General features: G+C 43.4%; 1 protein-coding gene across 3 annotated transcripts in view; it reads right to left on the bottom strand.

Moving 5' to 3' along the window:
- Window positions 1-25,384, bottom strand: part of MYCBPAP (MYCBP associated protein) — an 81,058-nt gene that overhangs the window by 20,602 nt on the left and 35,072 nt on the right. For all 3 annotated transcript variants that reach the window (XM_056549427.1, XM_056549426.1, XM_056549428.1), the window contains exons 11-16: window positions 22,802-22,994; window positions 19,685-19,872; window positions 11,211-11,354; window positions 8,178-8,381; window positions 4,497-4,618; window positions 2,291-2,406 (exon numbers count right to left, since the gene is read on the bottom strand). In XM_056549427.1, the coding sequence (XP_056405402.1) occupies window positions 2,291-2,406; window positions 4,497-4,618; window positions 8,178-8,381; window positions 11,211-11,354; window positions 19,685-19,872; window positions 22,802-22,994 (967 nt within the window). The remainder of the gene's footprint in view (window positions 1-2,290; window positions 2,407-4,496; window positions 4,619-8,177; window positions 8,382-11,210; window positions 11,355-19,684; window positions 19,873-22,801; window positions 22,995-25,384) is intronic.

Raw genomic sequence — 25,384 nt, 5'->3', positions numbered from 1 at the left:
CATACTGGATACCGGCCGTAAAGTGTGTTGGTATCCAGTATAGGAGATCACCATTGCACCACTGCAGCCTTCAGCTGTTCCTAAACTACAACTCCCATGATAGGAGTTGCAGTTTTGCAACAGCTGGGGGTGCAATCTGTGTAAAACTCTGTTTTAGAGCTGTGTATTCTCCAGCTGTATGCCTCCAGCTCTTGCAAAACTACAGACAAAGGATGTGTGGGCATGCTGGGAGTTGTAGTTTTGCAACAGCTAAAGGCAACACTGCTCTAACACAGTGCTTTACAAACTCCCAGCATGCTTGAACAGCCAAAGCTTTCTCTGACTCCTGAATGACAAAGAAGCTGATCAGACATTCAGGAGTCTGTGAAAGCTGAATGACCCACATAGTGACAGCAATATTGAATAGCATCCAGCTTTACTAGGAACAGATAGAAAATGTATGCATAAAATCTATAGTGTTTTTATCACTAAAATCCTTGCACTAATTTAGAAAGATCTATTTTTATATTTACACATTTTATATTGTTATAAACTCACTATAATGTCTTAGGAATATTGCAGGCAAACTCCAATAATCTTCCTCTCTGTGTAACATGTACAGCATAAAACTAGAGAGGAAAGGGTTACAGAGTACAGTGATTTGCAGACTGCCAGGCTGCTCCCAGACTCAGAGAACGTAAGTCATCCACAGTGAGGGAGACATGTGGACACGCCCCCTCCACAAGGCAAGAAGATAATGCAAGTGAGCAAGATATAAATGTTATTTGCTCGGGATATATATGTCCTAGACACATGTTTAAAATGTGTTCCCTAGCATCCCCCCGACGTTTCGCTGGAAAGACCCAGCTTTATCAAGGTATAGGTCCTATACCTTGATAAAGCTGGGTCTTTCCAGCGAAACGTTGGGGGGATGCTAGGGAACACATTTTAAACAGCAATAATAGGGATTGGTAAATTAGATAGAGGAGGTGCATGTTATGTGGACTATAAAGATTGGAATCTTAGGATCCAGATTAATGGAATAAAAGAGTCCCTAACATAGAAGCCCTAGTGAAATAGAATTAGTGGAACCAGTAATGGACCAATCCAATTCCTATATATTGTGTTTTTAAACACCTTCGTTTGTATTATTCTTTGCTCCTCATTTTGATCTTAACAAATAATAAATAAAAGTGAAGTTTTAAAAGGGTGACCCTAGTCGGGGGTCTTAGTCCCGGAGGGGTTGCTAACCCTGAAGGGAATTGGAATTTATGAATTTCATAAATTTGACACACTTCAGCACTTTTACAGCAGACTGTAAAACATGTCTACCACAGACAATAATAATAAATTCCCCCTATGTGTCTTCCTTTCTCACCATGCGCTGTATTGAATTTGGAGCCCAAGTATTGAACTGATTAAGGACTTCTTTGGTCCTAGCAAAATTACTTTTACTTAACCAATGAGCCACTGTGCTGCCTAATGGCAGACATTCAGAACATTGATCCAGGGACAGAACTTTGATCCAGGGATTTATTCTGATGCCATATTGGAGTGAGGAAGGAATTTTTCCTCTGTCATGGGGCAATTGGCATCGACCTTATGGGTTTTTTACCTTCCTCTGGATCAACACAGTACTGAACTGAATGGAATCTTGGCTTTTTCATGCTTATAATCTATGCATGGACCAAAATAATAATAAAGGGCTCCTAGTGTCATACTCTATACTTAAAGGGGTACTCCGCTGCTCAGGGAACAAACTGTTCTGAACGCTGGAGCCGGCGGTGGGAGCTTGTGACGTTATAGCTCCGCCCCCTCATTGCATCACACTCCGCCCCCTCCCTTAGACTTGCATTGAAGGGGCGGGGTGTGACGTCACGAGCTACAGGCACAGTCTCCAGCATTCAGAACAGTTTGTTCCAAATGCTGAGCAGCGGAGTATCCCTTTAAATGAGATGCACCTACAGTGGCTGAAATTTCAACCTGCTTCTGAGTATGTCCTGTCCTGGCCCTCAGTTATGCGGCATCTTTGTGAATATTCAATAAAACAGCTATGACCTATATGTTATAAAGATATGACAGGATACATATTTCACACCGCTGAAAGGCTGAAAAGGAACTAATTTAAGCCAAAAGAAAAGGATTCTTTATTCAAAACTAAGCTGAATTAATGAAATGTAGCAAAAAATAAATAATGCTTAAATATAAATAATAAAAGTTTAATTATTAATAAGAAATACAAAAAATAAACAAATTTAAACTATAGGTATTTTGCTTTATTTTAATAGCGCAACAATAAAGACCCACAAACCTGGATCGTCAATGGTTAATTCCACTGTCATATCCTTATCTGGCATTCCCAGTACATATCGTAGTTCCATGGATTGTTCTACAAGCTCATCTATAGCGTCCCGCCAGAGCTGCAAACTAAGGGCAAATATATCAGTACACTGTCCAATCAGGTTACATAAATAAGCAATGGTTATTGAAGCAGAAACCATGTATTCTTATTTGTTTTCAAAGAACTTTTAGTATTATATACACGAAGCAGAAAAAATTGAGCTGCAAACTCCAATTAAAAATTTCACAAATTCTATTTATCATCATTTTAAAATGGTAACATGAGGTATAACAAACAATGACACTCCAATAAAACCACTCAGTGGGGTGCTGGACACACTATAATACAGATTATAATAATAATATAGTATACATAGAACGTTGTGTTACCTAATATAGACTGCAGACTAGACATATACACTGTGGGTAATAACCCATCTCCTGTCTATCTACCTTGGATCTGCACCACAATGTATACTCAATAACTGTGCAAACATAGGATAATACTACCGAGCATACTGGGATCCTGTGTACACTCACCCATGTTGGTTTGTTGCCAGTAAACCACTGGCGTACGCATCCCCTTTCCTTAGGGGGAGCACATGCCGGCATTACTAGATTTAAAGGGCGCTGGGCGGACCCTATTAGTCCGGCACCTCCCTAGTGTGGTGCCGGATCTTCCTGCCTTGTGCCTAAGAGAAAGCTTTATGTGTGCCATATAGTGGTCCTGACCTCTCGCTTGTGACCTGACCTTGTTCCTTTGCCGCCTGCCTCCTGACCTTGTGCCTGTGACCTGACTACGCTTCCTTGCCGCCTGCCTCCTGACTTATTGCCTGTGAACTGACTACGCTACCTTGCTGCCTGCCTCCAGACCCGTGCTTTGTCTGACTCTACTTCTTCTGTGCCAAACATCACCTGGGCAACCTGTATGGACGGATCATGCCAGGGCTAGTGACCTGGGTGCCGCCTGCCGCAGCAAGTCCATCCCGCTTTGCGGCGGGCTCTGGTGAAAACAAGCGGCACCTTAGACTCCGCTCCCTGGTATGGTTCAGTCATAGTCTACACAGGGCAGCGGATCCAGTACTACTACTCAGCCGTTACGGTAAGATTTTTACAATAGAAAAGGAGATAAAAGGCAGAAGCAGCGCTAATAGTGCAGTAAATCCCAGGTATATTGGGATGATATCAACTGTTAGAGGTAACCCAAGTGGTAGAAGCGGCACTCCAGTATATGTAATATAAAAGTCTTTATTCACCCATCAAGGTGCAAGGTGCCTTGGAAGTGGCACATGCCCATTAGGCACTGACAAAGAGCATGGAGGCAAAGGAATGAAATCAATATTGATGAGCCGACTGATCGCTGAAAGAACGGCGCTGACGAGTTAGAGATTGTAACCCCGTCCGCAGCCAAAGCTGCTAAGTGGTATAACCGGAAAAAGAAGAATAACGCATGCCGCCAATGACCGACCCTGGAATGAGCCGCTGCTGCGAGCAGACATGCAGGGAACTGCGTGACTGTAGTAAACCGTGCATGCAGTTTACTCATAGACATTGCGGCCGCTCCTCTGATCCCTTCAGTTGTGCAGCTCCCTGTGTGTCTGCTCGTAGCAGGGGACTGCTGGTACGAGCAGACACACAGCCACAGGCAGGGGGCTCATTCCAGGGTCTGTCATCAGTGAATCGGCAGCTTAAAATACACTGCGGATCCGTTACGTGTGACCCTACCCTTAGGGGAACATTTCAAAACCTGTACAGAGGAAACGTTGCCCACTTGCTATGGGCAATTTTTCCTCTGCGCAGGTTTTGATAAATCTCCCTCTTAAGGTCCACACACAAGCGTGTTATGGCTGCAAGTTTCACAAATTCTGACTGTGGGTCTCAAAACCGAAAATGCCATATATATATATATATATATATATATATATATAAATAATTTTTTTTTTATTTACTAGGCAGGGCACACATTGTGTACAGGTGCAAGGGGAACAGGTGAAAGCTCTGGTCACACCTTACATCAGTGCCTAAATGAATGAGGCAGAAATAGGGAAAGCTGGCAGATTGCAAACCCAATTTTGTTTCACTGAACAGAGTTTCTCTCTCATTTCCATATTTCTCTACCCTAAAGTAAAATACATTCTTAAGGAACCCAAGGAATTCACACACATAAAAATCCTCACCACGCTAGATGTAACAGGTCTAGAGGAGCTTCCTGGACTGGCTCAGTCAGTTCAGTGATATTTTTGTTTAGCTGTAGAAGGAAAGTTTCTCTTGCTTCATCATCAGGAATAGCCATTGCGGCCTGAAATAAAATGTACAAATTAGGGAAAGACATTCACCTCCTTCCATATTTGAGGTGGACTACAGGATGCGATGTACAGCGGCTGAAAAGATGTAAATGGGACATGCACTTACAGGCCATTATAAAACAGTCTGACTGCCAACCTTTTTACAGCCTGATGAAGAATCCAGTACAGGTTCAAAACGCGTTTAAATACTAAAATAAAATTTATATGGTAGTTTGTAACTTGGACTCCATGTGGGGACAAGCGCAGACCAGATGTCCTATTGGCAGTCATCTATATCCGCCTTCCAACCTTTTCACAGTGGCCTAGTGCAACCTTTTTAGAACAGAATAGTGGCTGCTCTAGAGAAATGTAGCATTATATACCAGCTATTCACATAAATGGTCGACCAAGCAGATGCTCTTGGTCCGTCAGCTCAGGACACACAGGACAGAACAGTGGGCTAAAGAAAAGGGTTGTTGTTTTGAGACAACCCCTTAAGAAGACCTTTAAATCAGTAGAGGGCTGCAGATACAGGCAACTCACAGCAACCTCAATAATCATGGTGGATGCTTTACAGCACACACGGGCAATGGATTTCTTATTTGTACAATGAGATGCTTAAAGGGGTACTCCTCTGGAAAACATTTTTTTTAAATCAACTGGTGCCAGATAATTAAACAGATTTGTAAATTACTTCTATTTAAAAATCTTAATCCTTCCAGTTTTTATCAGCTGCTGTATGCTGCACAGGAAGTTCTTTTCTTTTTGAATTTCCTTTTTCGAATGACCACAGTGCTCTCTGCTGACACCTCTGTCCATGTCAGGAACTGTCCAGAGCAGGAGAGGTTTGCTATGGGGATTTGCTTGTACTCTGGGCAGTTCCTGACATAGACAGAGGTATCAGCAGAGAGCACTGTGGTCAGACAGAAAGGAAATTAAAAAAGAAAAGAACTTCCTGTGGAGCACATAGCAGCTGATTAGTACTGGAAGAATTAGGATTTTTAAATAGAAGTAATTTACAAATCTGTTTAACTTTCTGGCACCAGATGATTTAAAAAAAATGTTTTCCAGTGAAGTATGCCTTTAAAAGGGGTACTATCCAAAAGGATAGGGGATAAGATGTCTGATTGTGGGGATTCTACCACTGGGGACCCCCGCAATCTCCCTGCTGCACCTGCCATTCTTTTAGAGCGTCGGGTGCAGTGCCAGAGGCTCCTGACGTCACGGTCGCACCCCACTCATGATGCCACTCCCCGCTTGTGACATCACGGCCACTCCTTCTCAATGCAAGTCTATGGGAGGGGGCGTAAGGATAGGGTCTGACTGCTGGGGCCCCCCGCGATCTCCTGTACGGGGCCCCGACAGCCCGTGGGAAGGGGGCGTGTTGACCACCGCATGAAAAAGCGGCTGACACGCCCCCTCAATACAACTCTATGGCAGAGCCGGAGCGCTGCCTTCGGCAATCTCCGGCTCTGCCATAGCGATGTATTGAGGGGGCGTGTCAGCCGCTGCTTCGTGCGGTGGTCAACACCCGCTATCTGGCCAGCGAGCCTGGCCCCTGTACAGAGAGATCGCGGAGGGCCCCAGCGGTTGGACCCCACCTTGATCTGAAACTTATCCACTAGCCTTAGGATAGGAAACAAGTTTTTCCCCATTGGACTATCCTTTTAAATGAATCAAAAATGATTTACTGGAATCAGGTTCCAAATACACCAAAAAGTAGCCATGTTATTTTTTTTTAGGTCACCTATCTGTATAAGATGCCAATGCCTCAGTGTGGAGACAATGATTTGTAAACTGCATGTTCCGCAGCTAGAATGTAATAAGAAGTGGTAAAACGCAAGAGAGACTGGAGTGACTACACGGTGTGATAGAGCCTGGCCTGCTACGCTATGACTAATCCTGCTAATGAGAAAGTGAAGACACTACTTTCTTCATAATGCGGGTTATTCATTGAAGCGCAGTATCTAGTCCACGCGTTTCCACTTTGGCATTTTACAGCTACACACAGCACCCCTCCTAACCCAAATAGCAGTGATTAAAAAATGAAAGGTTTGCAGGCTTATACGCTTTAAATACTTTCCTACCTGAGGAAACCACTTCATCTGAACATGCATGATAGCGCCGCGCCAGGCACTACAGTCTGATTCATACAGGACACCAACAGAGTTTTGGTTTGGTTTGTAGGCAATCTATTATTTCCTCTGACAGACAGGTAACTAACTCGTAGATAAATACTGTGTCTACCCACCTAGATGAAGGAGACTCCCAAAAATGACTGTATTGGCAACCCTAAGTTATTTTCTTTGACATCTATTATCTGTATTTTATATAGGACAGATTGCATAAATATACTGTCCTTACTTGTCTTGGACACACATTGTGAAGGGCCCCTGATGAGGTCACCAACTCAGGTGAACCGAAACGCGTTGGACATTGTGTATGGTCCGATTGTTGGATACTGACTTTTTGCCGTTACAATCTGTTTGGGCACGATGATTGGTCCTATTTTTGGTTGTTATACGGCGAGCTTTGATATAAAATTTGGCAGTGTATTTTATTATATACTAACAGTGAGTCTCATCTGCATCTATATTGGTCAGAGGATCACCATCAGTATCCTCTGTGATTACAATATTCACTATATATATATATATATATATATATATTTCTTAACATCATTTATTAAAAGTTACGTTTTTTCACATCTCCCCTGTTTCATACCTCTGACAGACAGGGCCATATTTACTATTAGGCCTGTGCCTAGGGAGGCAGTGTTGAAGGGGGCAGTAAAAAAAAAAAAGCTAAATACTTGATATCATTGCTGCTGTATTGCTATGACCTTGAGAAAAAATAAAAAAATACATTTTCCCTTTTTGGTTGAATTCACACAAGTCAGACATTCAGCCACTGCATGCTCAATATGTTGGGGATTTGTGATTGATTTCACCACTTTCTGTGCATAGGGCTGAGACCCACAGATCTGTATAAAGAAGTTTTGACACGTGGAATCACCCTAATGGGGTGTATTCAGTCCGAATGCCTAGGGCAGCATGTGCTGTTCATACTTCCCTGCTGACATACTGTTACTGCCCCATCTTCAAACTAAAGGGGTACTCTGCTGCTCAGCGTTTGGAACAAACTGTTCCAAACACTGGAACCGGCGCCAGCAGCTTGTGACATCATAGCTTCGCCCCTGATGATGTCATGCCCCACCCCCTCAATGCAAGTCTATGGGAGGGGGCGTGACGGCTGTCACGCCCCCTCCCATAGACTTGCATTGAGGGGGTGGGACGTGACGTCAAGAGGGGGCGGGGCTATGACATTACGAGATGCCGGCGCCGGCGCCAGCGTTCGGAATAGATGGGGGGCAGTAACAGTAACATTCGTCACGCCCCCTCCCATAGACTGGCAATGAGGGGGCAGGGCTATGATGTCACAAGCTGCCCTCTCCAGTGCTCGGAACAGTTTTTTCCAAACGCTGAGCAGCGGAGTATCCCTTTAAGTACAGAAAAGCCAAAAGGTTTCTGCATCCCCGGTCCCCCTATGACCTTGTTCACACACTGATCTTACCTTTTTCATCTCCACAATTGATAAATTCCATGTATGTTCTAACTTTTCTCCATCTTCCAGCTCATCACTTTCTACAATATTTGCCGTTTGCCCAAAATGATCCAGAACCCCTTGGGCTAAGCTGATGCTGTCGTGGATATTGGGGGAGATGTATTCCTTCCATAACTGATGCAGCTCCTGAACAGTTTCATGCTTGTAGTGTAACTGTAGAAACGTCACAAAAAATACTTCATAAGAATGTGGGCAAAGACAGTAACAAACACAAGAACAAAGTTATTGCCAGGTTTTAAAGGGGTATTCCAGGAAAAAAAAATGTATATATCAGCTGGCTCCAGAAAGTTAAACAGATTTGTAAATTACTTCTATAAAAAAATCTTAATCCTTCCAATAATTATCAGCTGCTGAAGTTAAGTTGCTCTTTTCTGTCTGACAACAGTGCTCTCTGCTGACATCTCTGCTTGTCTCGGGAACTGCACAGAGTAGAAGAGGTTTGCTATGGGGATTTGCTTCTACTCTGGACAGTTCCTGAGACAGGTGTCATCAGAGAGCACAAAGAACAGCTCAACTTCAGCAGCTCGTAAGTACTGAAAGGATTAAGATTTTTTTATAGAAGTAATTTACGAATCTGTTTAACTTTCTGGAGACAGTTGATATATATATCAAATTCCCTGGATAACCCCTTTAATCTCATCTACAGGTGTTTTCATTTTAAAGGGGTATTCTCAACTCCAAAAGTTATCAACAAGCTGATTTGTGGGGGTCCAACCGATGGGACCTCCATGGATGTTGTAGGAATACAGGAACCACCACCTCCATCCAGAGATATTCTGCCTGGAGTGGGAACCCCCAAAACAAGCCAGCGCTAGGACCGATCTGAAATGCGCCGTCTTAATAGACAGTAATGCATTTCAGAGTGGATTCTGTGGAAATAAAGAACGTGTCTGGAATTTCAGTAGTGTGGATGGTGCAGAAAAATCCCACTGAGAACAAGGGGAGGCTGCTGCACCGGATTTTCCAAACTGAATGTAAATGAGGCCACTCCAGCTTGTATAGTCCTATGTTACCCCCTTTTTATACAATTCCATAGCTTCACTTTAAAATAGAGCATCCTAAAGCCCACAGATGTAGTTTTTTAGTATGTATCTATATATATAATTTGCATCATGATCCCATACATTGTATAAAGTAAGCTTAAAGGGGTACTCTGGTGGGGAAAACATTTTTTGCATCAACTGGCTCCAGAAAGTTAAACAGATTTCTAAATAATTCTATTTAAAAATCTTAATCCTTCCAGTACTTATCAGCTGCTGTATACTACAGAGGAAGTTGAGTTGTTCTTTTTTGTCTGACCACAGTGCTCTCTGCTGACACCTCTGTCCATGTCAGGAACTGTTGTTAGGAACTGTCCAGAGTAGGAGCAAATCCCCATAGCAAACCTCTCCTGCTCCAGACAGTTCCTGAAACAGACAGAGGTGTCAGCAGAAAGCACTGTGGTCTGACAGAAAAGAACTACACAACTTCCTCTGGTGCATACAGCAGCTGATAAGTACTGGAAGGTTTAAGATTTTTTTAATAGAATTAATATACAAAGCTGTTGAACTTTCTGGCACCAGTTTATTTGTATAAAAAATGTTTTTCCACCAGAGTACTCCTTTAAATCTGAATTTTTGCACTTCATACACATTCTGTCTCCAGCTCCTCTCTCCCCACTCCTGAACAAACTTGTAGGCTGATTTATGACCAGGTCAAAGGTCAACTTAGTCTAGAAGAAGGCATGTCCATAGCTTTTGAATGGAGCTGTGCTGCAGTTCCCCTGCGTAGTGGGTAGACAGCGCTGCAGCGCTGAATCAGTGAGGGTGTTAGAGACCAGACCCCCTCCAGTCCTTAAAGGGGTTATCCACCATAAGATGACTTTAGTACTTACCTGACAGACAGTAATAAACATCTTAGGAAGAATTCGTGCTTGTCTTGGAGCTAAATGGCTGTGCTGTGAGTCTACCATAACGCTGCTTTCTTTTTGTGAAATGCCCATTTCCTGTTTGAGTTCCTTCCCTCCAACTACAAGTCCCATGATCCCTTGTTTGTAAGTGAGGTCCTTTTCCCCCCTCTCACACTTCAGCTACCTTACCCGTTGTAGTACAGCGGCAGCCCTGCAGAAAATGATCTCCATCCCACCCAGTGGTCGCTCCACCCATTGAAGCAGACAGGCTCCCTTTCAACACCTGACTAGTGATGTAATGTCTGAGGCCGCACTGCAACCTGGAAAAAGCTGACACAACACTCATTTTGTATGCTGCTAAGAATGAACATCAGGGCAAAGATCACATAAGAATTGCGAGACCGGCCATCACACACAGGCACAGACACTATATTATGAACTACACTAACTTTACAGCACCTGTAGTACAATCAAAGAAATAAAATCCCGGAATACCCCTTTAAGTGAATGCATATTCTAGTGATATTTCATCACTCTAGTTGTTGCAAAACTACAGCTCCCAGCATGCCTAAATAGCCTTCGGCTGTCCGGGCATGCTGGGAGTTGTAGTTTTGTAACAGCTGGAGGTGCACTAGTTGGGAAACACTGCTTTATGAGATGGGAATTCCCCCATTACATAAAACTTTTCAAATTGCACAAAAACATTTGGAGGTCTTCCTATTCTTTCATAGGGGAAATGCATATTTTAAATGCATTGCTGAATAAATGTCTAGTCAATGAAATTCTTCCTCCGAATTTCCCAGGAACCAGAAAACGTGTACAGAAATGTTGTAATCGCCTTGTAATTATGCGGAAATAAAAGAGTGCAGCTATTGTCGCGGGTAAAACGGTCTTGTAAAAGTAATCACAATACATCGCCTACATTTCGTCCATGAAATGGAAGATAAGAGTGCCCTCTAGTGGCCGACGAGGAATACAGCCGCACGTGGCGAGCAATGTGAGAGGGGAGTGAACGGGAAAAGGTGGACTGAACAGCAAATACAATAATTATGAGCAGATTGCTGCGCCCTACTAGAACGTTATGGCTTAAACACCTTTGGGTTCACGATGCAGAACATCTCTTCTTCGGTTAACTGTGTTACTGGTGATAGGGGGCGCTCTGGGCTCCGGACTCCTACCAGGATGTCTTCAACCATCTTCTGAGCGATGAATAAAGCCTCCCGTGACTCCAGCTCCCTCTGTAACAATATGAAAATAAGTAATAAGTAAAAGCTATAACCATACAATCTAAAAATATGCAACGAAAGCTGTTGCAAACTACAACTCCCAGCATGCCCGGACAGCCGAAGGCTGTCCGGGCATGCTGGGAGTTGTAGTTTTGCAACACTGAAAGCACTGAAAGTTTTGCAACACTAAAAGCATGAAAAGTTAAACAGATTTGTAAATTACTTCTATTTAAAAATCTTAATCCTTCCATTACTTATCAGCTGCTGTATGCGCCACAAGAAGTTATTTTATTTTTGAAAGAAAACAGTCAGCCTGTTCACCCACACTAAACCTTATACACTGGGTTATAGTGTGGGTGAACAGGAGTCCAACGAGGGGTCACTTACTTAAAAGGGGTATTCCAGGAAAAAACTTTATTTATATATATATATATATATATATATATATATATATATATATACACACACACACACACAAGAACAAAGTTATTGCCAGGCTTTAAAGGGGTTATCCAGGAAAAAATAATTTTATATCAACTGGCTGCAGAAAGTTAAACAGATTTGTAAATTACTTCTATTAAAAAATCTTAATCCTTCCAATAATCAGCTGCTGAAGTTGAGTTGTTCTTTTCTGTCTGGCAACAGTGCTCTCTGCTGACATCTCTGCTTGTCTCGGGAACTGCACAGAGTAGAAGAGGTTTGCTATGGGGATTTGCTTCTACTCTGGACAGTTCCCGAGACACGTGTCATCAGAGAGCACTTAGACAGAAAAGAACAACTCAACTTCAGAAGCTCATAAGTACTGAAAGGATTACGTTTTTTTTTTTTTTTTTTACAAGTAATTTATAAATCTGTTTAATTTTCTGGAGCCAGTTGATACACAGGGTGGGCAATTTACATGGATACACCTTAATAAACTGGGAGTGGTTGGTGATATCTTCCTGTTTGTGGCATATTAGTATATGTGAGGGGGAAACTTTTCAAGATGGGTGGTGACCATGGTGGCCATTTTGAAGTCGGCCATTTTGAATCCAACTTTTGTTTTTTCAATAGTTAGAGGGTCATGTGACACATCAAACTTATTGGGAATTTCCCAAGAAAAATAATGATGTGCTTGGTTTTAACGTAACTTTATTCTTTCATGAGTTATTTACAAGTTTCTGACCACTTATAAAATGTGTTCAATGTGCTGCCCATTGTGTTGGATTGTCAATGCAACCCTCTTCTCCCACTCTTCACACACTGATAGCAACACCGCAGGAGAAATGCTAGCACAGGCTTCAGTATCCGTATACACTGCTATATACTACTATATACACCGCAGGAGAAATGCTAGCACAGGCTTCCAGTATGCGTATACACTGCTATATACTACTATATACACCGCAGGAGAAATGCTAGCACAGGCTTCCAGTATCCGTATACCTACTATATACTACTATATACACCGCAGGAGAAATGCTAGCACAGGCTTCTAGTATCCGTATATACTGCTATATACTACTATATACACCGCAGGAGAAATGCTAGCACAGGCTTCCAGTATCCGTATACACTGCTATATACACCGCAGGAGAAATGCTAGCACAGGCTTCAGTATCAGTATACACTGCTATATACTACTATATACACCGCAGGAGAAATGCTAGCACAGGCTTCCAGTATCCGTATACACTGCTATATACTACTATATACACCGCAGGAGAAATGCTAGCACAGGCATCCAGTATCCGTATATACTGCTATATACACCGCAGGAGAAATGCTAGCACAGGCTTCCAGTATCCGTATACACTGCAATATACTACTATGTACACCGCAGGAGAGATGCTAGCACAGGCTTCCAGTATCCATATACACTGCTATATACTACAATATACACCGCAGGAGAAATGCTAGCACAGGCTTCCAGTATCCGTATACACTGCTATATACACCGCAGGAGAAATGCTAGCACAGGCTTCCAGTATCCGTAGTTTCAGGTGCTGCACATCTCGTATCTTCACAGCATAGACAATTGCCTTCAGATGACCCCAAAGATAAAAGTCTAAGGGGGTCAGATCGGGAGACCTTGGGGGCCATTCAACTGGCCCACGATGACCAATCCACTTTCCAGGAAACTGTTCATCTAGGAATGCTCGGACCTGACACCCATAATGTGGTGGTCACCATCTTGCTTACATTATGGGTGTCAGGTCCGAGCATTCCTAGATGAACAGTTTCCTGGAAAGTGGATTGGTCATCTTGGGTCAGTTGAATGGCCCCCAAGGTCTCCCGATCTGACCCCCTTAGACTTTTATCTTTGGGGTCATCTGAAGGCAATTGTCTATGCTGTGAAGATACGAGATGTGCAGCACCTGAAACTACGGATACTGGTAGCCTGTGCTAGCATTTCTCCTGCGGTGTATATAGTAGTATATAGCAGTGTATACGGATACTGGAAGCCTGTGCTAGCATTTCTCCTGCGGTGTATATAGTAGTATATAGCAGTGTATACGGATACTGGAAGCCTGTGCTAGCATTTCTCCTGCGGTGTATATAGTAGTATATAGCAGTGTATACGGATACTGGAAGCCTGTGCTAGCATTTCTCCTGCGGTGAATATAGTAGTATATAGCAGTGTATACGGATACTGGAAGCCTGTGCTAGCATTTCTCCTGCGGTGTATATAGTAGTATATAGCAGTGTATACGGATACTGGAAGCCTGTGCTAGCATTTCTCCTGCGGTGTATATAGTAGTATATAGCAGTGTATACGGATACTGGAAGCCTGTGCTAGCATTTCTCCTGCGGTGTATATAGCAGTGTATACAGATACTGGAAGCCTGTGCTAGCATTTCTCCTGCGGTGTATATAGCAGTGTATAGCAGTGTATACGGATACTGGAAGCCTGTGCTAGCATTTCTCCTGCGGTGTATATAGTAGTGTATAGCAGTGTATATGGATACTGGAAGCCTGTGCTAGCATTTCTCCTGCGGTGTATATAGTAGTATATAGCAGTGTATACGGATACTGGAAGCCTGTGCTAGCATTTCTCCTGCGGTGTATATAGTAGTATATAGCAGTGTATACGGATACTGGAAGCCTGTGCTAGCATTTCTCCTGCGGTGTATATAGTAGTATATAGCAGTGTATACGGATACTGGAAGCCTGTGCTAGCATTTCTCCTGCGGTGTATATAGTAGTATATAGCAGTGTATACGGATACTGGAAGCCTGTGCTAGCATTTCTCCTGCGGTGTATATAGTAGTATATAGCAGTGCATACGGATACTGGAGGCCTGTGCTAGCATTTCTCCTGCGGTGTATATAGTAGTATATAGCAGTGTATATGGATACTGGAAGCCTGTGCTAGCATTTCTCCTGCGGTGTATATAGTAGTATATAGCAGTGTATACGGATACTGGAAGCCTGTGCTAGCATTTCTCCTGCGGTGTATATAGTAGTATATAGCAGTGTATACGGATACTGGAAGCCTGTGCTAGCATTTCTCCTGCGGTGTATATAGTAGTATATAGCAGTATATATGGATACTGGAAGCCTGTGCTAGCATTTCTCCTGCGGTGTATATAGTAGTATATAGCAGTGTATACGGATACTGGAAGCCTGTGCTAGTATTTCTCCTGCGGTGTATATAGTAGTATATAGCAGTGTATACGGATACTGGAAGCCTGTGCTAGCATTTCTCCTGCAGTGTATATAGTAGTATATAGCAGTGTATACGGATACTGGAATCCTGTGCTAGCATTTCTCCTGCGGTGTATATAGTAGTATATAGCAGTATATATGGATACTGGAAGCCTGTGCTAGCATTTCTCCTGCGGTGTATATAGTAGTATATAGCAGTGTATACGGATACTGGAAGCCTGTGCTAGCATTTCTCCTGCAGTGTATATAGTAGTATATAGCAGTGTATACGGATACTGGAAGCCTGTGCTAGCATTTCTCCTGCGGTGTATATAGCATTGTATACGGATACTGGAAGCCTGTGCTAGCATTTCTCCTGCGGTGTATATAGCAGTATATAGCAGTGTATACGGATACTGGAAGCCTGTGCTAGCATTTCTCCTGCAGTGTATATAGCAGTGTATAGCAGTGTATACGGATACTGGAAGCCTGTGCTAGCATTTCTCCTGCGGTGTATATAGTAGTATATAGCAGTGTATACGGATACTGGAAGCCTGTGCTAGCATTTCTCCTGCGGTGTATATAGTAGTATATAGCAGTGTATACGGATACTGGAAGCCTGTGCTAGCATTTCTCCTGCGGTGTATATAGTAGTATATAGCAGTGTATACGGATACTGGAAGCCTGTGCTAGCATTTCTCCTGCGGTGTATATAGTAGTATATAGCAGTGCATACGGATACTGGAGGCCTGTGCTAGCATTTCTCCTGCGGTGTATATAGTAGTATATAGCAGTGTATACGGATACTGGAAGCCTGTGCTAGCATTTCTCCTGCGGTGTATATAGTAGTATATAGCAGTGTATACGGATACTGGAAGCCTGTGCTAGCATTTCTCCTGCGGTGTATATAGTAGTATATAGCAGTTTATACGGATACTGGAAGCCTGTGCTAGCATTTCTCCTGCGGTGTATATAGTAGTATATAGCAGTATATATGGATACTGGAAGCCTGTGCTAGCATTTCTCCTGCGGTGTATATAGTAGTATATAGCAGTGTATACGGATACTGGAAGCCTGTGCTAGTATTTCTCCTGCGGTGTATATAGTAGTATATAGCAGTGTATACGGATACTGGAAGCCTGTGCTAGCATTTCTCCTGCGGTGTATATAGTAGTATATAGCAGTGTATACGGATACTGGAAGCCTGTGCTAGCATTTCTCCTGCGGTGTATATAGCAGTGTATAGCAGTGTATACGGATACTGGAAGCCTGTGCTAGCATTTCTCCTGCGGTGTATATAGTAGTGTATAGCAGTGTATACGGATACTGGAAGCCTGTGCTAGCATTTCTCCTGCGGTGTATATAGTAGTATATAGCAGTGTATACGGATACTGGAAGCCTGTGCTAGCATTTCTCCTGCAGTGTATATAGTAGTATATAGCAGTGTATAAAGATACTGGAAGCCTGTGCTAGCATTTCTCCTGCGGTGTATATAGTAGTATATAGCAGTGTATACGGATACTGGAAGCCTGTGCTAGCATTTCTCCTGCGGTGTATATAGTAGTATATAGCAGTGTATATGGATACTGGAAGCCTGTGCTAGCATTTCTCCTGCGGTGTATATAGTAGTATATAGCAGTGTATACGGATACTGGAAGCCTGTGCTAGCATTTCTCCTGCGGTGTATATAGTAGTATATAGCAGTGTATACGGATACTGGAAGCCTGTGCTAGCATTTCTCCTGCGGTGTATATAGTAGTATATAGCAGTGTATACGGATACTGGAAGCCTGTGCTAGCATTTCTCCTGCAGTGTATATAGTAGTATATAGCAGTGTATACGGATACTGGAAGCCTGTGCTAGCATTTCTCCTGCGGTGTATATAGTAGTATATAGCAGTGTATACGGATACTGGAAGCCTGTGCTAGTATTTCTCCTGCGGTGTATATAGTAGTATATAGCAGTGTATACGGATACTGGAAGCCTGTGCTAGCATTTCTCCTGCGGTGTATATAGTAGTATATAGCAGTGTATACGGATACTGGAAGCCTGTGCTAGCATTTCTCCTGCGGTGTATATAGTAGTATATAGCAGTGTATACGGATACTGGAAGCCTGTGCTAGCATTTCTCCTGCGGTGTATATAGTAGTATATAGCAGTGTATACGGATACTGGAAGCCTGTGCTAGCATTTCTCCTGCGGTGTATATAGCAGTGTATAGCAGTGTATACGGATACTGGAAGCCTGTGCTAGCATTTCTCCTGCGGTGTATATAGTAGTGTATAGCAGTGTATACGGATACTGGAAGCCTGTGCTAGCATTTCTCCTGCGGTGTATATAGTAGTATATAGCAGTGTATACGGATACTGGAAGCCTGTGCTAGCATTTCTCCTGCAGTGTATATAGTAGTATATAGCAGTGTATAAAGAAACTGGAAGCCTGTGCTAGCATTTCTCCTGCGGTGTATATAGTAGTATATAGCAGTGTATACGGATACTGGAAGCCTGTGCTAGCATTTCTCCTGCGGTGTATATAGTAGTATATAGCAGTGTATATGGATACTGGAAGCCTGTGCTAGCATTTCTCCTGCGGTGTATATAGTAGTATATAGCAGTGTATACGGATACTGGAAGCCTGTGCTAGCATTTCTCCTGCGGTGTATATAGTAGTATATAGCAGTGTATACGGATACTGAAGCATGTGCTAGCATTTCTCCTGCGGTGTTGCTATCAGTGTGTGAAGAGTGGGAGAAGAGGGTTGCATTGACAATCCAACACAATGGGCAGCACATTGAACACATTTTATAAGTGGTCAGAAACTTGTAAATAACTCATGAAAGAATAAAGTTAAGTTAAAACCAAGCACATCATTGTTTTTCTTGTGAAATTCCCAATTAGTTTGATGTGTCACATGACCTTCTTCCTATTGAAAAAACAAAAGTTGGATTCAAAATGGCCGACTTCAAAATGGCCGCCATGGTCACCACCCATCTTGAAAAGTTTCCCCCCTCATATATACTAATGTGTGACACAAACAGGAAGTTAATATCACCAACCATTCCCATTTTATTAAGTTGTATCCATATAAATAACTCAAAATTAAGGTGAGGGGTGGACTAAACATATGTTTATTTAATACCTCAACTCAGCCCAAAAGGACTGAGCAAAAAGTCCACTTTTTATCCCTCACTTTATTAAAACTTAACTTTTAATTAAACAATAAGGTGAATATTCAGAGCTATAAGTGATTTTAAAAGATCCAGCATTTTAGCACCACATGTATTGTTATACTTGTTGTCCCTGGGGACCAACTGGATTTGGGAATCTACTCAGCGCATCTGCAGAATGCGCTAATAAAGGGTGCGTTATGCTGATATTTAAAATGCTAACACATTGTGGGAGGGACAGTGTGTTAGCATTTTAAATATCAGCATAACGCACCCTTTATTAGCGCATTCTGCAGATGCGCTGAGTAGATTCCCAAATCCAGTTGGTCCCCAGGGACAACAAGTATAACAATACATGTGGTGCTAAAATGCTGGATCTTTTAAAATCACTTATAGCTCTGAATATTCACCTTATTGTTTAATTAAAAGTTAAGTTTTAATAAAGTGAGGGATAAAACTGGACTTTTTGCTCAGTCCTTTTGGGCTGAGTTGAGGTATTAAATAAACATATAAATGGCCCACCCGGTATATAAAAAAGTTTTTTCCTAGATAATAGGGATCGACCGATTATCGGTATGGCCGATATTATCGGCCGATAATCACGATTTTGGGCATTATCGGTATCGGCAATTACCTTGCCGATAAGCCGATAATGCCCCGCCCTGCCCCGCACCGCCCCGCGACCTGCATGCCCTCATTCATTTTACTATCTGAGCTCCGATCTTACTTCTCTCTGCACATGCAGTTGTAAACAGAGAGGAGAAGATTCAGAGCTGCCAGCTGAGCTTGTCTGTGTCCCGGCTGCAGTCTGAGATTTAGGACTCCAGCATGAGTCTGAAATCTATAAAAAAGGGCTTGCGGCCAGGACTGGTAGGGAGACCTCTAGTGGTCATTTTTTCAAAGTGGAAAATGAAATAGAAAGAAGCATATTTTTTTATAGTTATTCTGCATACATTAATCTATAATATATCAAAAGTTTTTTTGATGAAAGGTACCCTTTAAACTATGCTCAATTGGTACTAAGGGGCCCAAAGTGTGACAAGGAAATGTCCCCCCTCACACCATTACACCCCCTTTACCAGCGTGAACCGCTGATACAAGTCAGGATGGATCCATGTTTTCATGTTGTTTACTCCAAATCCTGACCTGAATGATGATGTCACGTCCCGGGAGCTGTGCATGATGGGAGAATATCCCCATAGGAGCTGGACAGCTGCCGGAACGTGAGTCATCAGAAAGCAGTTAGACAGAAAAAAGCAACTCAACTTCAGAAGCTAATAACTATTGGAAGGATTAAGATTTTTTAATAGAAGTCATTTACAAATCTGTTTAACTTTCCGGAGCCAGTTGATATATAAAAAAAAAGTTTTTGCCTGGAATACCCCTTTAATTTGCTGCCATGTGATTGGCTGATTAGCTATTTGTGTTAACAAGCAATTAAACAGGTGTACCTAAAAAAGTGGTGAGTGAGTGTACATTATACCCCAGCAGTGATGGGGTACCCTATATAGCCCCAGAGTTCCCATTCACCCCAAATGTTTTCTACCAACCTGTAGAGCCTCCCTCATTGGAGCGGTCTTGTCTTCATACAATGAAATTCCCCATAGGGACACCTGTATCAGTGCGCCAGCCAGTAATACGGGGTGAGTACAGAACTCCCAGCTTTCGCTAAATATTCCTGCAGTAGGTGACTTGAAGTAGAAGGGGAAGGTCTGGGTTTCTCCTGGTAGGATTGCACCTGAAAAGCCATAGGACATCTAAGTGTAAATACACTAAAGAGTTGAAGTTTAAAGGGGTATGCCTGTAAAAAAAAAATGTTTTTCCATATAAACTGACTCCAGATAGTTATACAGATTTGTAATTTACTTCTATTAAAAACTCTTAATCCTTCCAGTACTTATCAGCTGTTGAAGTTGAGTTGTTCTTTTCTGTCTGACCACGATGCTCTCTGCTGACACCTCTGTCTGTCTCAGGAACTGTCCAGAACATGAGAAGTTTGCTATGGGGACTTGCTCCTACTTTGGACAGTTCCTGAGACAGACAGAGGTGTCAGCAGAGAGCACTGTGGTCAGACAGAAAAGAACAACTCAACGTCAGCGGCTGATAAGTACTGGAAGGATTACGTTTTTTTAATAGAAGTAATTTACAAATCTGTATAACTTTCTGGAGCCTGTTGATATAAAAATAAAAAAAATTGTTTTTCACTGGAATACCCCTTTAATAACTGTGCAAGCATGCCTTAAAGAGGTACTCCTCCCCTAGACATCTGATCCCCTATCCAAAGGATAGGGGATAATATGTCTGATCCCGGGGGTCCCACCAACCCCAGTGATCTCTATGCAGCACCCAGCGTTCATTTAGAACACTGGGTGAGGGCTGCGGGGTTGTGACGTCAGTGCCATGCCCCCTCAATGCAAGTCTATGGGAGGAGGCGTGACTCCGTCACGCATCCTCCAATAGATTTGCATTGAGGGGGCGTGGCATGACATCATGAGGGGCGTGACGTCACGACCCCCACCGCTCACTCCAAGTGTTCGAAAATGTTGGGGCAGCGCATGACCCCTTTTAGAAGAAATGCTTTGATTGCCATTAATGAATGTCATTGCTGAGATGTATTATCACGTCCGCTTCACCATCACACTTAGGCCAGGAAAAAACCCGTGGACATTCTGCACATTTAAATAATCCGGTGGGCACTAGGAACGCATGGAAATGCGCCATCTCATAGAAGGCAATGCATTTTTGAGTGGAATCTGCAGACCGGGGGGGGGGGGGGGTGAATGTGACAGGAGAGGGGGAATGTGACAGGGGGGGGGAATGTGACGGCGGGGGGAATGTGACGGCGGGGGGAATGTGACGGGGAATGAGTGTGACGGGGGGGGGGGGGGGGGAATGAGTGTGACGGGGGGGGGGGGAATGTGACAAGGGGGAATGGAATGTGACAAGGGGAGGGGGGAATGTGACTGGGAGGGGGGAATGTGACATGGGGGGGAATATGACATGGGGAGAAGGTGACATGGGGGGGAATGTGACATGGGGGGGAATATGACATGGGGAGAAGGTGACATGGGGGGGAATGTGACAGGGGGAGAATGTGACATGGGGGGGAATGTGACAGGGGGCGAATGTGACATGGGGAGAAGGTGACATGGGGGGGAATGTGACAGGGGGAGAATGTGACATGGGGGGGAATGTGACAGGGGGAGAATGTGACATGGGGGGGAATGTGACAGGGGGAGAATGTGACAGGGGGAGAATGTGACATGGGGGGAATGTGACATGGGGAGAAGGTGACATGGGGGGGAATGTGACGGGGAGGGGGGAATGTGACATGGGGGGGGAATATGATATGGGGAGAAGGTGACATGGGGGGGAATGTGACAGGGGGAGAATGTGACATGGGGGGGAATGTGACAGGGGGAGAATGTGACATGGGGAGAAGGTGACATGGGGGGGAATGTGACATGGGGGGGGAATGTGACAGGGGGAGAATGTGACATGGGGGGGAATGTGACAGGGGGAGAAGGTGACAGGGGGAGAATGTGACATGGGGGAGAATGTGACATGGGGGGGAATGTGACAGGGGGAGAATGTGACATGGGGGGAATGTGACAGGGGGAGAATGTGACATGGGGGGGAATGTGACATGGGGGAGAATGTGACATGGGGGGAATGTGACAGGGGGAGAACGTGACATGGGGAGAACGTGACATGGGGGGGAATGTGACAGGGGGAGAATGTGACAAGAGGGGAGAATGTGTCGGGGGGGGGAATGTGACGGGGGTGGGGGGGAATGTGACAGGGGGGGAGGGAATTCGACAGGGTGAATGTGACGGGGGGAATGTGACGGGGGGAGGAATGTGACAGGGGGGAGGAATGTGACAGGGGGGGAGGAGTGTGACAGAGGAGGGGGGAATGTGACAGGAGAGGGGAGAATATGACAGGGGAGGGGGGAATGTGACAGGGGGAGAATGTGACAGGGGAATGTGACAGGGGGAGGGGGGAATGTGACAGGGGGGAGAATGTGACAAGGGGGAGAATGTGACAAGGGAGGAGAATGTGACAGGGGAGGGGGAATGTGAGAGGGGGGGTGGGATGTGATATGGGGGGGAGAATGTGGCAGGGGAGGGGGAATGTGACGGGGGGGATGTGACAGGGGGATAATGTGATGGGGGGAATGTGACAGGGGGAGGGGGGAATGTGACAAGGGGAGGGGGGAATGTGACATGGGGAGAAGGTGACATGGGGGGGAATGTGACAGGGGGAGAATGTGACATGGGGGGGAATGTGACAGGGGGAGAATGTGACATGGGGGGGAATGTGACAGGGGGAGGGGGGAATGTGACAGGGGGAGAAGGTGACATAGGGGGGAAATGTGATGGGAGAAGATGTGACCATGAGGGGAGAATGTGACAATGGGGGAGATAGAAATTAAATGGGGAGATGTGAAATGGGAGGTGGGAATAAAATGAGTGGATAGTTGTAAAAGGGAGGAGATTGGACATGAAATGGGGGGATTTCTCCATTTATTTATTATATCGCATCGCATATTGAAATCGCGTTATTTAGGCCCATAATCGCAATCGCACATGTTCCCCATATCGTGCAGCCCTACTGCATGGATATTCCGGCGTGTGAACATACCCTTATACTGAATACTGTCTCACCAGCACTAGTGTTAAAATAGAAATGTTGTCCTCGTGGCTCTTTGTGGCGGTCTCCTAGGCTGGTGGCATGCGGTAAGCGTCTCCACTCATACCACACTGCTGCGCTTCCATTGTTCACAACCTCTAGGACTGAAGAAGCTTTTTCCCCTGCAAGGGCTTCAAAAGTAATGCGTGTAGAGATGCCAACTTTTTCCTAGGATAAGAAGATGGAATAAAAACAAGGAAGATTTTTTTTAAACGGAAATAAATGCCCGTTTCTCTAAAAGACAAATGCTTAAAGGGGTACTCCGGTGGAAAACTATTTTTTTTCGAAACAACTGGTGCCAGAAAGTTAAACAGATTTGTAAATTACTTCTATATCAAATCTTAATCCTTCAGCTGCTGTATGCTCCAGAGAAAGTTGTGTAGTTATTTCCAGTCTGACCACAGTGCTCTCTGCTGACACCTCTGTCCAAATCAGGAACTGTCCTAAGCAGGAGAGGTTTGCTATGGGGATTTGCTCCTCCTCTGGACAGTTCCTGACATGGACAGAGAGCACTGTGGTCAGACAGAAAAGAACAACTCAACTTCAGCAGCTGATAAGTACTGGAAGGATTAAGATTTTTTTTATAGAAGTAATTTACAAATCTGTTTAACTGGAGACAGTTTATATGAAAAAAAAAAAAAAGCTTTCCACCGGAGTACCGCTTTAATATTACCCACTAGTATAATTCCCATTATAGGATATAATCATGCGCACTCACCATCACTAGTCCTACATTACCTTTTCTTTATTCCAGTGCAGCTGCATCTATGTATTGTGTTTACACATTGCATTTTTTTTTATCTGATTCAGCTGTGATGTTGGCATAAATAATGTATATTGCAAATTATGGTAAAAATTTGTCATTTTAACTGTATTTTGAAAAATCACAACAGGAACAGTCAAAATGTATGAAAAATGCAGCCTACAGACTTTAAATCTTCATTACACCTCTGAATTAAACCACGTTATCCTCAAGGCAATATATGAAAAAAAAAAAGTACTTTGAATAGCAAAACACATCAAAACTGTACAGTGTGAACTAAAGAGTTCCCCTGGCTGATCTCCAGTGCCAGCAGCCTGATGAGATGACCAGCTGCAGTAATCAAACACCCCAACACAAAGCCAGAGGATTTATGGGAAATGTAGGCTGCATTACAGAATCAGTTCAGTAAAGAAATTGCCAACCAAAATCTCATGCCTGCTACATTAGCTAAAAGAAGTAAGCACAAGGCATACACAAGAACCTCTACATTATCATCTAATAATTACCTATGCTGCCTATATAAACAAAACAAAAAAAAATTCCAGAGTGCTTCTTTAAAGGGGAACTCCACTGGAAAACTTAGTTTTTTAAATAAAATGGTGCCAGAAAGTTAAAGGAGAACTCCGGAATAGGAAAATTGTCCGTCATACTCCCGGCAGTAAAAAAATAAAGATGTACATTCCTTCCTTCGCTCCCCCAGTGCCTCCGGTAACCTGCTCCGGTCTCCGCCACGATCCTCTTCCTGGTTGCCGGTGGTCGGCGAGTAACCGGCCACAGCGAAGTCCCGACTCGGCCGGCGATAGGCTGAGCGGCAGTGTGACGTTTTTTAGGCACCGACACCTGCTGAGACCGGAGCGGGTTACCAAAGGCACCGGGGGAGCGAAGGAAGGTATGTATCTCTTTATTTTTTTACTGCTGGGTGTATGACAGGTAATTTTCCTATTCTGGAGTACTCCTTTAAACAGATTTGTTAATTATTTCTATTAAAAAATCTTAATCATTCCAGTACTTATCAGCTGCTGTTATGATCCACAGGAAGTTCTTTTCTTTTTGAATTTCCTTTATGCCTGACCACAGTGCTCTCTGCTGACACCTCTGTCCATTTTAGGAACTGTCCAGAGTAGGAGCAAATCCCCATAGAAAACCTCTCCTGCTCTCGACAATTCCTAAAATGGACAGGGGTGTCAGCAGAGAGCACTGTGGTCAGGCAGAAAGGAAATTCAAAAAGAAAAGAACTTCCTGTGGATCATAACAGCAGCTGCAAAGTACTGGAAGGATTAAGACTTTTTTTAAAAGAAGTAATTTACAAATCTAATTTCAAAAAAGGTGCAACTCACAACAAAAAGTGTGAGGTTTTTAAAGCTATAACCGATCCCCACCGGTGTCAAAGGAAAAATATAATTCAAATTTATAGCTTTTACCTTAAGAACCTCACCATCTAAGGTGCATAATGATATGTGTGGAAAGAATTAAATAGAAAACAGCATCACTGATATAAAAATGTAGTTCAATAAAATAAATGATAAAAGTACACATATAAAGGCACTGATAAATACCCCACTGGGCCCTAGTGGAGTAACAATAATGAATATATAACTATAAAATGCTGGTTTAGCATATATGTATTTTTCCAATAAAGCGAAAGGGAACCTTATATTGCAGATATGATTAAAACTTCACTTTTATTAGTAGCTAGTAAAATAACCCAAAAAAAAAAAAAAAAAAAAAAAAATATAAAAATCTAGTGCACAAAATATTAACGGACCGCCACCATTAATAAGAGATATCGCTAGTA

Source organism: Hyla sarda, chromosome 13, assembly GCF_029499605.1.
Source record: "Hyla sarda isolate aHylSar1 chromosome 13, aHylSar1.hap1, whole genome shotgun sequence".
In the NCBI taxonomy this organism is placed as follows: Eukaryota; Metazoa; Chordata; class Amphibia; order Anura; family Hylidae; genus Hyla; species Hyla sarda.
This window is presented reverse-complemented; position numbering and strand designations above follow the sequence as displayed.